This window comes from Thermothielavioides terrestris, chromosome 2 (assembly GCF_000226115.1).
Source record: "Thermothielavioides terrestris NRRL 8126 chromosome 2, complete sequence".
NCBI classification, from domain to species: domain Eukaryota; kingdom Fungi; phylum Ascomycota; class Sordariomycetes; order Sordariales; family Chaetomiaceae; genus Thermothielavioides; species Thermothielavioides terrestris.
The window spans coordinates 9,132,241-9,145,110 of NC_016458.1; the positions used below are offsets into that span (position 1 = coordinate 9,132,241).

Sequence of the window (12,870 nt, forward strand, 5' to 3'; positions counted from 1 at the left end):
ATGCTGACGCTCCGCCTCGCTGTTTCTTTGGCATGAGGGAGCAAGAGCTTTCCGAGTCCAACTTGTTTCAATGTCTCACCCGATGGACAGTGTCTCGGTCTGCTGCTGGAACATGCCCACTGGTAGGGCCTTAGCTGCACCTCCAGTGCCTGTCGCGAAACCTCAAAGACACAACGGAGAATGGCTAGTCCTCCACGGTGAGTGACATTGGCCGTCCACGCAGCTGACCACCCGCAGGGCTGGGCATGGACTGTCCTGTGAAGTGAATCCAGGCACATTCAGTCTGCTGAGGGCCAGGCGGAGCCATCGACCTGCGCAAAAAGGGCCTGTACGGCCGCAAGAGACGGAAATGCTCCCACATTCGACCTCGTCTCCGAGTGTTCCGGTGATAATGGCCGACTTGGCGTTGGTCATGTCTCAGTTTACCAACTCGCTGCACCAACGGTCGTATACCAGCGAGACATGTCACATCGCCGCCGCCACCCGCCCGAAGGGGTGCAGCAAGCCGTTGCAGTGGTTGCTGGAATGGGCGACTCTGAGGCCCGGCTTTTGGCAACTTCAGGCTCGGGGTATGCCCTAGCCCAAAGGGGGAGTTTCTGTGTCGATCTCAGGCTGCTGGAGGGCGCCGATCGTGGAAGCTTATCCCGACGACATTTGCCCGGAGGAGTTACTCCGTACAGACGATGAGAGCTGATTTCCGGATACGGGCCTGATTGCCCCTGTGAACCGTTTCAAAACTGTTGACGGTCAAATAGCCATTAACAAAGCAGAACGCGCACAGTCCTGTCAATGACTTTGCAGCGTGAAGTGAACCAGACTCATCGCCCTGAAGTTAATGTTTCCCGGCGATTGAGTCGATTGGACCCTGGATCTCGCGGGTCGCCCCACCACTCCCGATGCCCCACTTTCCCTGACGGCAATGCCCCACCCAGCATCGAGCCTTCCACCGGCGGAAAGTGACTGCCTGATGAGACCGGAGAGTGCTTCATTGCACCGATGCAGCCCGCTTGAAAGGTTGTGTTGCACAAAGTTCTGACCCTTCGGGCGTGGATACTGCACCCGGCGGAGATGTGCATTCACAGCAAGAGGTCCGTCTATGCTCTCAGCCTCGAGATGACCGCTCCGTTTCTCGACCGTCCCCGGACAGCGAAGGACCGGCCAAGAGAAGTGACGGACAACGTGCCTGTGGCATGATTGGCTTCGTCTTCAATAGGAAGGTAACGTCGCTGTCCCGAACCTCAAGCCAGGGCAAGTCCCGGACGATGGAGCCGCATTTCAACGTTCTGGCCGGGCTGAGCATGCACCAGCCGACGATCGCCGTGATGACGCCGGAAGTTGGTCGTATCTCAGAAAATGGGCTTGCGTTTCTTCGTTGCTCAACTCATGCACGTGGCACAGAGGGAGTTTGCTCCCTCGTTGGGTTGCACACGGCAATTTCCCGCAGCTGGTGGTTCCCCTTGTGTTAGTTTGCCGAAGGGATAGATGCTTGCTTTGAGTCGCAAATTCGCAATGTTCATGCCCGCAGGTTCACAGGCTGTTGGGGCCCCGCCGAGGTGAGCTCAGCTCGACTCTCGACAGCCGCCTATTTGGCGCCAGTCCTTGGTGATCCCGTAAACCGGCAGCTGATGCCGTGCCATCTGACGCACTAACACCAAACAGCCCAATCCCCACACCAACTCGCACTCTTTAGGGCCCGTTTTCGGCACCTCATTCGTCGGCCAGCGCGACGACGAACGAAGAGCGGCGACCATGGTGGGCTGACCTTAGCTAAGGGCCGCCTAACCTTTCCTCGAAGTGCCCGGTCACGAGCTCTCTCGACCGCTAGATCGGAAGGACAGGAGCTGAAGTTACTTTGTCAGAGTCAAGAGAAGAAGAAGAAGACACGAAACGAATTTTCGACGTTGGGTAACTTCGGTTTGACTTTCATACGAAGCATTTTGAAGCCGCTACGAACGGCGTCCATCCCGCAGCAAAAGACGATTTTGCATGTGGGCGAGGACGGCCGATGCATGGGAAACAGGGGTCCCGATCCACCTCGGGACAACACCTCTGCCCTGGGGTCCCCACATCTCCAAACGACGTCAGAGGGGGGAGGGACCCGCTAACTAGGGTTTGGCTTTGGCAGAGGGCGAGGCTGCGAAGATGGAGGGCGGCGGCACGGTTATAAGTGGCTCCCCTTCACCCGGCCTCAAAGACCTTCCGGGTGACATCGACCGTCTCCTTCGCAAACGCTTTTAACTCCCGGAGGAGCACCGGCAGTGCTGCTGTGTCGAAAGGTCTTTTGTTCAGTCTCACGAGCACTTGCACCCCTGCAGTTGCAGCACCGCAGCAGCCGCCTGGAAGCACAGCACCCTACCTAGCCGCAGAAGACTCGCCTGAAACAGCTCGCAGCAGCCCCAACAGCAGCTGTGGAAATGCCGAGCGCAACCCCACAGCCCCAGCTGAAAAAGAAAGCCAGCTTCCGAGATCGACTCAAGGCATGGCAAAAACCACGACAACCTCTCGAAGTGCTCGCGGAGGAGTCGAAACCTCGGTTCGTCTATGAGCCAAAACATGCTGCCGCCGATTTCTCGCGGCTGGCCGTTTCCCCCCTGAGCCCGACGCGGCAGCGGCTCCCAGCGGCGATGTGGCCCGTGGAGGACGACACTGTCGAGGCGACCGGCAGGATACCACAACGACGAGACTCCACACCCCGAGTGCGCCGGCACTCCTATGCGCTCGCCGAGGAGCCATTCCACGCCGCCAACGGAGCCGCCCACGTCCCAGTCGCCAGCCGGCCTGTCGCGTGGTCTCCGGCAGCGGACCGCGCAGCGCAAGGGGGCCACGACCAGGCTTCGCAAACGCTGTCCGACTACGAACTGTTCATCGCGCGCGCCGAGGCAGAGGACCGGGAGCGGCGCGAGCGGGTCCTGCGCAGCATCAGCCAGCGGTCCCCTCCGAGCGTCAGGCCCGATCCGCACCGGCAGTTCGCAACCGCGGCGGGCTCGGCGTCGGTGGACCGAAGCTCCGGAAGCAGCAACAGCCGCAGCCGCTTTGTGCTTAGCGACGGCAGCGCAGGCATGCCCACGCATCAACCGCATCAACCCCAGCAGCAACACCACCGCGGCCACGGACGACGCTCGAGCTGGGACCCCGAGTACGCCACAGCCAGCGCTAGCGTCGGGGCCGAAAAGGTACCGGAGAAGATGCGCAGCTCACCTGCGCCGCAACCACAACAGCGACCGCAGCGTCAAGCGCAGCCGCGCCGGCTGCCGGAACCAGCCCAGAATCTCAGCCAGCCGGTGGCGTACGGCGCCGACGCGGCTTTTGGCAACACCTCGCCGCCGCCACGCACGCTGCGCCGGCAGGCCAGCCTTACGAAGCGCATTGCCGAGTATATACGGCCGCCCAAGACTGCGATGCGGCAGATTGAGACACTGGTCGAGTAGGCAGTTGGCGCGGGGTAATTCGTGAGCGATGCGATGCGCTCGAGAGATCGCCGGCGGGTGAGCGGGGAAGGAGATGTTGGGGTTGAGGTGGTATTCTTGGAGTGTGTCATTTTGAGATTTGCATATCCATTGCGATCTTCGATTTTTTTTTGTGGAGAGGGTCACACTCTCGATCCCTTTGCGGGGACCGAAGGAAAACCCCTGTCATCACGGGCACATCACTTCACAATGGCATGCCGCAGTTGAAGTTGCCTCGCGGTCTGGCGTTTCGAATAAAACACAAGCGAAGCATCCGAATTGTTTCTTTCACTTCTCCATTGCGTCGTTCATTTTTTTCCATTGCAACGGGGCACGAAGTTCTCGTCGGCGATGCTCACCTACTCCCCCTTGTCTCCCTGACGGTGCTGGCGATCCTGCTCTGTGGCGCCGCCAAGACAGGCCGGGACCGTGCTGCCTGACAGGGGGGCCTTTGCATCAATGCACCGGTGAGACGTTCTTCCGCCGGTTCGCTGCTCCCTGGTTTTCTCCCGCCGTTCGTCAGCCCAGCTGATTGTAGTTGTCCCCGCGAAAGACCAGCGAGAAGATCCGGACGGGCGTGCCATCAGGATCTTGGTAGCGTTCGTACTTCGATTGGTCCCGAACACCTCACTCATCTGCATCACTGGGGCAGAGTTTCACCGCACACGGCCCGGCGCCGAGGTGCATCGCTGCATTGCGAGATGGCGCCGCCTTCGCTCACCGCCTTGCCAATCGAACTGCTCGTCTTCGTCATCGAGGACCTCGACCGCGTGGAAGATGTGGCCGCCCTCGCGCGGGCGAGCCGGCGGCTGTACAGCACGGCCAACCCTTACCTCTACAAGCGGGCTGCGCAATGCCGGGATGCACGGCCGCTTGCCTGGGCCGCGAATCGCGGCTTGGTCTCCACGCTAAGGATGGCGCTTGCCGCTGGCGCCGACCCTAACCACGAGTTCATCGAGCATCTGCCGGCAGTTGAATGGGAGCGTGCCAGCGCTGCGGCCGCGGCCGCTGTCCTTGCCGATCGGCCCAAGGAGCCGTGGGCCATGTGGGACTACGACTCTCGGGGTGGATCCGACCTCAAGGGGCCGTCCCGGTCCCCCGAGCCTCCCGAGTCCTCCCAGTCCGCCGCCCACGGTGATGACGCGGATGGCGCGGCCGACACCGGCACGCCCGCCAGCAGCGCCGACCAGTCCTCCTCGCACCCCGCCAGTGTCTCCGACCGAGAATCCGTTGTCTCCTCGCTGGACGAGGACCAATCGCGGCGCAGCGAGGCGACTCCGGCAACCGAGCCGTCAACGCCGTCCCCCTCGGGCTCCGCGACCGTGACGCGCCGCTACAGCGCCATCCACCTCGCCGCCCGGGGCGGCCACAACGAAATCATCAAGATCCTGTTCGACTACGGCGCCTCCCTGGATGTCTCGTCCACGCGCTTCTGCGCCTGCATGCCGCTCCGCGGCCTCCTGAACGACCTCGAAGACCCGGAGGAAGACGCCGAGCCTCCGCGCTGGTCGCCGCTGCACGTCGCCATCTGCCACTCGCACGGCGACACCGCAAAGCTGCTTCTCTCTCGCAAGGCCAGCCGCATGATGGTGTCGCATGTCCGCTGCGACGACAACCCGGAGCCCGAGCGCTCTTCCGGCGCCGGACTGACGGCGCTGCACCACGCGGCGGCCATGGGCCTGGTGGACGTGGTGCGCTACATCATGGACCACAAGCTCGAGGCCGACGTCGACGTGCGGGACGACCACACGCTGACGCCCTTCTACCACGCGTACGCGCACCGCCGGTGGGACTCGACGGTGCCGCAGCTGCTCGCGCTGGGCGCGGACATCAACGCGACCATCAAGATGTACATACCCTACTCGGCGATCACGGCGCTGGGCGAGGCGTGCCGGCTGGGCCACTTCGACGCGGCCGACCGGCTGGTGGACCTGGGCGCGGACGCGCGCAAGGGGTTCCTGGCGACGACCAAGGGCGGGTGCCTGACGCCGCTGCACATGTGCTGCATGCGGTCGGCGCAGCCGGCGGGCCGCGGCCGGGGCGGCGGCGGCAGCGGCAGCGGCGGGGGGCCGCGCGGGGCGGGTGGCGCAGGCGCAGGCGCGGGCGGGGCGGGCGAGAACGACGACGTCGTCGACGAAGACGAGGCGCGCGGGCGGGCGCGCATGCGCACCATCGAGCGGCTGCTCGCGGCCGGCGCGGAGATCGACGCGCGCGACTGCTTCGGCAGCACACCGCTGATGGCGGCCGTGCAGGCGCGCAACACGTTCGCGCTCGAGGCGCTCAGCCTCGCCGGCGCCGAGCCCGGGCCGGACGAGCTCGACGCTGCTGCTGCGCGGGCCGCGGCGAAGAAACACTGAACGGCTGAACGCGGGTCTGATATCGGATGGGATGTATATGGCGTCGGAGATACTGTGTCTCTTTGTTCTATTTTCCCAGAGAGCCAGCCAGCTGTTGATTCTTCTACATAAGGGCGTGTTCAAGGACACTCGAACGATACCCAGCCTATCGAGTTTGTTGCGTTTTTGAGCGGAAGTTTACGGTCGTCCGGGGAGCGGGCTGACAGACACCCACCGTGCCGTCTCACTGTATGGTAGCAACCATAGACCGACTCCCACTGCCGTGTGATTCAAGGGTATCGATTGTGGCCTCCTCAAACATCATCCGTCTAGCCTGCAGGACCTATAGTGTAGATTACCACCTCCTTCCCCGTCCCCTTCCGCCTCGTCCTCCCCCACCGCCACCACCTCCCATCTGCTGGTCATACCCATACCCCTGCCCCTGAGCGCCGCCATACCCACCGCCGAAGCCCGGCCCCTGCCCGGCCTGCCCCGCGCCCGCGCCCGCGCCCGCGCCGCCAAACATGCCGGCCATGGCGCTCATATCCATCTGGCTCGGATCCATGCCGCTGGCCATCATCTGCTGCATCATAGCCTGCAGCTCGGGCGAGACGCCCTCCATGCCGGGCATCGGCTGCCCGGCGGCGGCCCCGCCCGCAGCGCCCGGCGGCGCGGCGCCGGGCATGGGGATGCCGCTCATCATCATCATGTTCGTCATGTCCTCCATCATCTTCTTGTTGCTCTGCGCGATCGCCTCCGGGTTGTACTCGGCGCGCAGGGCCTCCTGCTTCTGCGCGTACAGCGCCCACGTGAACTCGTCGAAGCCGTAGTTGAAGTAGTCCGACAGGTCGGTGCCCGGCTTGCGCCACGGCTTGTCGTTGTCCGCCGGCAGGTCCTCGTCGATGTTGACCTGTGTGATCGGCTTGCCCGAGGGCTTGTGGATCGGGATCGCGTTGACGTCGATCTTGGAGGTGGACACGGGCGGGTAGTCGGCCGTGGTGGCGGCTTGTTGGCGGGGGGACTCGCGTTTTACCGGGGCCGGTTTGGTCGTCCCGTCGGAGGAGGCGGAGCGCTGCGGGATGTTTTTGATCTCGCTGTAGCGTGATTGTCTGGACGGGTACAGTTAGTGGCCATTCGCTCTCCGGTCTCAGCGGAATCGCTCACGGGGCAGGCGCGGGTTTGGAGCCGTCCTTGCGCTCGGTGATGATGTCAATATCCTGATCTTGTGTCAGCAGATACGAACGAATGTATGCCAGTAGAACTACGGTACGCACCGAGTCGTCATCCTCGTCCATCGCCCCGCCTTCATCTTCCTCCTCGCCCTCTTCGAGCTCGTCATTCGCATCCTTCTTCGCGGGTGCTGATGGTGCGGGGGGAGTCGGCTGCGCAGCAGGGGCCTGTGGCTCTTCGGGAGCGTAAAAATCGTCTTCGTCGTCGATATCCATTTTTTGAACGTAAGGAGTAAACAATTACACCAAACTCAAGGGTGCAGCAGAAGCAATTGTTGCCGTTATTGCACTAATTCATCCGCACTTGAAATGGGTTGTTACTGGCAAGACCAGCCAGGCTTGGCAAGTCGTTGCATTGCCGCCCGAGGTGAGTCCTGTTTTGGCAGGCGGTCACAACGCGACCCCTGCAGTGCTTGACACCGTGACGGCCAGGGCCAAGCTTCTGCAAGGTCAAGCTTCTGCAAGGTCGCCCACCCAGTGGAGAGCGTGCAGCAAAAGCCGGACGCAGCCGTACACTACGCCGTACACAGTATTCTGTTGGGAAAGCAACAATCGGCAACGGCAACGAACAAGCGCCCCCCACGTGAATTGCATTCCAGTCGATCCCGCCTGCCATCCCTTGCATAACGCCGACGCGATGGCTCTTGCACGGTCCGCCAGCGGCCCTGGCGGGCTGAGCATCAACACGGGATCAGCCAATCTCTTGTGAGTCGCGAGTTTTGAATGAATTGGGCTCAACCCGCAGAGGAGGAAGGAACCTGGAGCTGATCCGCCTCGACTCTCTCCAACAGTGGAACCAACACCAGCCAGCCTCCAGCGGGCGGTGGACTCTTCGGGACCGCCGCTTCCCAGCCCTCGCAAACGGGTTCTTTGTTCGGCACCGCGTCTTCGCAGCCCCAGCAGACCGGCAGCCTGTTCGGCCAGACGACGACCACTTCGCAGCCCCAGCAGACGGGAGGCTTATTCGGGTCGACGACTGCCACCTCTCAGCCCCAACAGACAGGAGGCTTGTTCGGGTCGACGACTGCCACTTCTCAGCCCCAACAGACAGGAGGCTTGTTCGGGTCGACGACAGCCCAGCAGCCGCAGCAGACCACGGGGGGACTGTTCGGGAGCGCGACAAGCCAGCCAGCACAGACGGGTGGCCTTTTTGGCGGAGCGACGCAGACAACACAGCCGGCACAAACGGGGGGCTTGTTTGGCACTTCGAGCACACAGCAACAGCAGCCCCAAACTACGGGGGGCCTCTTTGGCGGCTCAACAACTAACACCGGCGGCATGTTTGGTACTAAACCAGCGGCGGCGTCCACAACTGGGGGCGGGCTCTTGTACGAAGGATCCTTTCTTTTTTCCCTCCTCCCGTCTCTATCTAGCAAGCCTCACCTGAACTAACCTACCATTCCCTCCCGTTAGTGGCCAACAACCGGCTGCCCAAACCCAGCAGCAGCAAGCCCCGGCCGTGGGCCTGACCATGGGCCAGTCGACCGCGGGGCAGCAGCAAGTCGTGCCCGGGGTGCGCATCGACCTCAGCAACATCAAGTCGACGACGCGGTTCAACGACCTGCAGGAGTCGATCCAGAAGGAGCTGGCCATGATCGACGAGGCGATCCAGAAGTGCATCAAGGAGAAGGACGCGATCGAGGCGTTCCTGCCGTCGCACGGCGACCAGCTGGCGGCGATCCCGACCGACGTCAGCTTCGTGTCGCGCAAGTCGGAGGGCGCGCACACCGCGCTGGCCGGCGACGTCGTCGCCATCGACCAGCTGCGCGAGCTGGTCAAGCAGGACGCCGGCCACGCGCGCCTGTCGTTCCGCGCCATCGACAACCTCAAGCTGCCGACGCAGTACCACCAGGCCGGCCTGTGGTCCAGCAGCAGGGCCCAGCAGGTCGGCGGCGGCGGAGGAGGTGGTGGCGCCGGGACCGGAGCCGGCGGGGGCTCAGGCGCGGTCGCCGCCGGCGAGCAGAGCAACACCGACCTGATCAGCTACTTCTCGCGGACGGCGGACGAGATGGACGAGATGATGCGGAAGTTCGAGAAGAACCTGGGCGAGATCGAGGTGCACCTGCACGGCGTGCAGGGGAACATGCTGGAGCAGATGCAGCGCGTGGCGGCGCAGAATAACAAGAACGCGGCGCAGGGCGGCGTGGACGAGCGGGTGGTCGAGCTGGCGGCCGTGCTGCGGGACTTTGAGGAGAGCATCCTCAAGGTGGCTGGCGCTGTGGGTACCGTGAAGGAGGGCGTCACCGAGCTGCAGCTGAAGGACTTCATGGGCCATGGGAGCTGAGTGGGCTGAGGGTGGTATCAAATGGATGGATGACGGACTGAGATTCGTCTGTGTACCATTACTACTCCTGTAGGACCCGAGTCCCGGAGTAGGGAGCGGTCTTGAAAATACCCAGAGGGCGGATGCCTGTATTTGCCTGCAATGTGCCCCTTCGTATCAGGCCAGGTTTTCTCCTCCCATTCGCGTCTATTCCAAATTCCCTCCATGCGCCAGCCAATGCAAAAGTACTAATTCGTTAGTTATATGATCGAGTCGCATAGCCACCCTCCACATTAGAAGTAATCGCCCCCGTCATCCCCGCCTTCATCGTAGTCGTCGTCATCTTGGTTCCCGTCGAAGTAGGCCTCGGCGTTGTAGTCGTCGCCCGACTCGTCCTCGTACTGCTCGTCCTCGTCCGCGGGCGCATCCTCGTCGTCCTCGCCATTGTTCTTCACCCAGTCATCGTCGTCCTCCCCGGACAGGAAGGCCTCCTCGTCACCGGCCTCCTGGCGCTTCTCCACCGTATTGAGCAGCTGCAGTGCCTTGTTAAGGTCTGCCCCGCCGGCTTGGTCCTTCTGCGGCTGCCGCTGCTGCAGCGCATCCGGAAGGAAGACCTCCTCCGCCGTCTTGTATGACGTGATGCTCGACAGCCCGAGCGTCTTCGGGCCCACCCGCCGCCGCTTGGCCGCCGAGCCGCTCGGCTCGTCGTCGCCGTCTAGCGTGGCGTGCAGCTCGGGCGGGAAGAACTCCTTGGCAAAAGGGCGCGAGGCGAGGTCGGGCAGCGTCCGCGGCGGTTTCTGGAACTTGTGCGAGTAGGTGGGCACCGCCGTGAACGGGTCGACGGTCGCCTTCGAGATCTGGCCGTACCGCTTGTTCAGCTGGTCCTGGCCGTACGTGCGTCGCGTGCCCAACGGCTGCGTCCGGGCGGGGGCTTGCGTGTACAGGGGGCTGTCCTGGCACTGCTCGCGGAAGAGGAGGAAGTAGGACACCTGCTTTTCTTCCTTCTTGGTGAGGGCCGGCGCTTTTGGCACGTCGTACGGCTGTTGGGGGCAAGGCCAGTCAGCAGACGGAGTCATGGATCGGTGCGGCGAGGGGTTGATGAACATTTGACTTACAGGGAAGAGCTCGGAGGGCTTGCCATCTAGCACGATATCGGAGTCCATGGTCCAGGGCACGCTGTTCTGGGCGACGCTCCTCCTGCCGTTTGTTGGCGGACCGCGCCCGCCGCGGCCTCGCCCGCCTCGCCCTCCTCGTCCGCCTCGTCCAGACATGGCTGCGGTGGGGAATGAGCTGCTGGTGTCACCTCATGAGCGTGGCGGTGGTAATTATGGGGGCGATGTGCATCGAGATGTGGTCGGCGAACTGCTCAATACGTCGTGCTGGTGGGGTGGGCGAGGTTCAGATGGATGTGCAAATCTACGGAGAGCTTTGACAAGTGACGAATGCGACATGCTTGCTCACTGAAAGTGAACATTCCAGGTTAACGTCAAAATTTCCGGCAGAGCGTCCTCCACATCAGCCTTGCAGCGGAACCCCACCAAAGAGACCCGCTTGGACCCCTGCTTGTGCCTGCGAGCTCCACTTCGCTTCCCCGACCCCACCACTGCGTTGCCTGCCCCGCCGCCGAACCAGAAGCTCTGCCAGGTTCCAATTCAGGAGGTATTGCGGGTGTGACGACTGCTATTGTTGCCTTGCACTCCGTCTTGTTACCTTGGTACCTCATCCAACCTCGTTTTGAGCCGTACAATACCTCGACGGCCCGCGCTTTTGCTAGGTGCCCCTGTGGACTTTTCTCCTCTCTCACGACCCGGAGCTCCCAGGATAGGAAGAAACGCGGCAGACATGGAAACAACGCCGATCACGGGGCTAGACGAGTTCGACAAGCACCTTGATGACCTTGTCCAAGATCCGGCGTTGACGCTGAACCCGAAGCTCTTTGACGATGTCGAACTCCAGCTTACAGGTAAGCATGTTTCCAGAGCACTGACTGACTGCCGTTCTTGTGTGTTTCTTGCGCTCATGCATTCCTTCCCTCAGAGGCCAACATCCCGCCCTTGATCCCCCGATTCCTCCCCCGCCTGACGGCCATCCTCAAGCAGTACAACGAAAACCCCGCTGCTATTGTCAGCTTGACAATAAAGCTCCTGGGTCCCGTCTCTTTTACCGAAGTCCTGCAGCTGGCCTCCCCCGATGAGCTCGTCCAAGCCCTGGACTCCCCAGCGCCCGCCCCCAACATCCTCGCCATGACCGTCTTCCACAAAGCCGCCGCCCGCCCTGCTGATGTAGCCACGCTGTCCAACCTCACACATCTCGTTGCCGCTTTCATCCACCGTTGGCTCGCCGCGCCATACGTCGAGGTCGGAGAGAAAGGCAGCAAGGTCCTTGGCGACCTCCTCGACGTCGACTGCGAACTGCCGCCTCCACCACCCACGACGCGGCCGACCGACGCAGCACACACCGAGCTGGTAATACGGAAAGCCCCCGGACAAGGCAGGCTCTGGCGGCTGCTATTCAACGACAGGGCCACCTACGGCCTGCTGCTCGACCTCATCTCGGGCCGCCACCCGGACACGGCGGGCGATTACCACCAGCTGTCCCTCGCCCAGGGCCGCGTGCTGCGCATCCTGCCGCGGCTCGCATCCATCGACTTCCGCGCCGTCAGCCGCTCGCCCGTCACCACTCCGCCGACGCCCGTGCACCTGACCAACGGACAACATGACTCGGAGGGCGGGGGAGGGGGCGAGGGCGAGCAGCCGTCTTCGGACCCGCCGCGGCCGGGCGAGGGGGAGGGCCTGCTGCAGTTCGCCGCGCTGCGCATGGTGCGCAAGGCGGACGTGCTGATGCACCTCAGCCTGGTCGACTTCTTCGAGGCGCTGGTCAGCCTGATGCGCGTGACCGAGGACTCGCCCGCCAAGGTGGAGACCCTGCGGGCGCTGCTGGCCGAGGCGACCGCCGGCGACGACGTGCTGAGGGAGGCCCTGTTGAGCCTGCCGGATAGGACCGTCGAGGAGGAGGCGGACGACTTGAGGCGGTGGCTGCAGGAGGTGATGCCGGGAGACGCCGTGAGGTTGGCCGTGCGGTGAGAGGGTCAACTGAGTATGCGCAGCTCTAGGCCGGCGGCGGGGAAGGACTACGAAGGACCGGGCCGGCCAAGGTGCCCGCGGGAAGAAGGGCGATCAACCGTGTAGCTGGTGTTCTTCCACTGGTCCGGGAGGGTAGGCATGCTGCGTTCGGATTACCTAACCCACCACTGATGGCTTCTCTCTGATCTTACTTCAGGATACGCCCAGGTATGAGGATCTCCTGATCTTGGCTTTTGGGCCGCGAGAGGTTTATCATGACCAAGTTCTCCCGTACGTGGACCCAACTCCATGCTCAGCCCTTGGCCTGCGATCCCTGGCGCTCGTCCTGTCCATTGGGTTTGCCAGTCTCCCTCCAAGTGCACCATACAGGGGGGACCCGCAGTGGCAGGGGAAGCAAGAGTAATAATGGGAACATACAATAGCATCAAGAGGCATGTAGCAGGCAAGCATTGGAAAGAACAATAATTCAATAATGAGAAGTTTACAATACATGACCCGCTTGTAGCCGCGAGC

The 12,870-nt window shown here is 62.8% G+C and overlaps 6 protein-coding genes across 6 annotated transcripts; 4 read left to right on the top strand and 2 right to left on the bottom strand.

Annotated features, from left to right (window-relative positions):
* The first annotated feature begins 2,227 nt into the window (after positions 1-2,227).
* Positions 2,228-3,723, top strand: THITE_2170527 (uncharacterized protein). The gene has a single exon (XM_003653570.1). It carries the CDS (start codon positions 2,415-2,417, stop codon positions 3,426-3,428), a length of 1,014 nt encoding a protein of 337 aa, XP_003653618.1. The 5' UTR covers positions 2,228-2,414; the 3' UTR covers positions 3,429-3,723.
* A 424-nt stretch (positions 3,724-4,147) lies between these two features.
* Positions 4,148-5,803, top strand: THITE_118267 (uncharacterized protein; the record flags this gene model as incomplete). The annotated part of the gene is made up of 2 exons (XM_003653571.1): positions 4,148-5,474; positions 5,544-5,803. 2 exons carry the CDS (start codon positions 4,148-4,150, stop codon positions 5,801-5,803), a joined length of 1,587 nt encoding a protein of 528 aa, XP_003653619.1.
* A 107-nt stretch (positions 5,804-5,910) lies between these two features.
* THITE_2116183 (uncharacterized protein) lies at positions 5,911-7,377 on the bottom strand. The gene is made up of 2 exons (XM_003653572.1): positions 6,947-7,377; positions 5,911-6,891 (listed from the first exon to the last, which is right to left on the bottom strand). Exons 1-2 carry the CDS (start codon positions 7,225-7,227, stop codon positions 6,138-6,140), a joined length of 1,035 nt encoding a protein of 344 aa, XP_003653620.1. The 5' UTR covers positions 7,228-7,377; the 3' UTR covers positions 5,911-6,137.
* Positions 7,378-7,559: 182 nt separating this feature from the next.
* Positions 7,560-9,433, top strand: THITE_2076069 (uncharacterized protein). Its single transcript, XM_003653573.1, has 3 exons — positions 7,560-7,716; positions 7,803-8,190; positions 8,468-9,433. Exons 1-3 carry the CDS (start codon positions 7,649-7,651, stop codon positions 9,293-9,295), a joined length of 1,284 nt encoding a protein of 427 aa, XP_003653621.1. The 5' UTR covers positions 7,560-7,648; the 3' UTR covers positions 9,296-9,433.
* THITE_2116185 (uncharacterized protein) lies at positions 9,432-10,766 on the bottom strand. The gene is made up of 2 exons (XM_003653574.1): positions 10,390-10,766; positions 9,432-10,314 (listed from the first exon to the last, which is right to left on the bottom strand). The coding sequence occupies exons 1-2, from the start codon at positions 10,435-10,437 to the stop codon at positions 9,568-9,570; spliced, it is 795 nt and encodes a 264-aa protein (XP_003653622.1). The 5' UTR covers positions 10,438-10,766; the 3' UTR covers positions 9,432-9,567.
* A 137-nt stretch (positions 10,767-10,903) lies between these two features.
* THITE_2116186 (uncharacterized protein) lies at positions 10,904-12,433 on the top strand. Its single transcript, XM_003653575.1, has 2 exons — positions 10,904-11,237; positions 11,312-12,433. The coding sequence occupies exons 1-2, from the start codon at positions 11,117-11,119 to the stop codon at positions 12,355-12,357; spliced, it is 1,167 nt and encodes a 388-aa protein (XP_003653623.1). The 5' UTR covers positions 10,904-11,116; the 3' UTR covers positions 12,358-12,433.
* The last annotated feature ends 437 nt before the right edge of the window (positions 12,434-12,870 follow it).

Bases quoted from the DNA above. Each gene is read 5' to 3' on its own strand.
- THITE_2170527 (XM_003653570.1), top strand. From the start codon at position 2,415: ATGCCGAGCGCAACCCCACAGCCCCAGCTGAAAAAGAAAGCCAGCTTC.
- THITE_2116183 (XM_003653572.1), bottom strand. From the start codon at position 7,227: ATGGATATCGACGACGAAGACGATTTTTACGCTCCCGAAGAGCCACAG. The intron at 6,892-6,946 runs GTGAGCGATTCC...GTACCCGTCCAG, and splicing joins TCCAAACCCGCGCCTGCCCC to ACAATCACGCTACAGCGAGA.
- THITE_2076069 (XM_003653573.1), top strand. From the start codon at position 7,649: ATGGCTCTTGCACGGTCCGCCAGCGGCCCTGGCGGGCTGAGCATCAAC. The intron at 7,717-7,802 runs GTGAGTCGCGAG...TCTCTCCAACAG, and splicing joins ACGGGATCAGCCAATCTCTT to TGGAACCAACACCAGCCAGC. The intron at 8,191-8,467 runs GCACAAACGGGG...CAGCAAGCCCCG, and splicing joins CGACGCAGACAACACAGCCG to GCCGTGGGCCTGACCATGGG.
- THITE_2116185 (XM_003653574.1), bottom strand. From the start codon at position 10,437: ATGGACTCCGATATCGTGCTAGATGGCAAGCCCTCCGAGCTCTTCCCT. The intron at 10,315-10,389 runs GTAAGTCAAATG...TGCCCCCAACAG, and splicing joins AGCCCTCCGAGCTCTTCCCT to CCGTACGACGTGCCAAAAGC.
- THITE_2116186 (XM_003653575.1), top strand. From the start codon at position 11,117: ATGGAAACAACGCCGATCACGGGGCTAGACGAGTTCGACAAGCACCTT. The intron at 11,238-11,311 runs GTAAGCATGTTT...TCCTTCCCTCAG, and splicing joins TGTCGAACTCCAGCTTACAG to AGGCCAACATCCCGCCCTTG.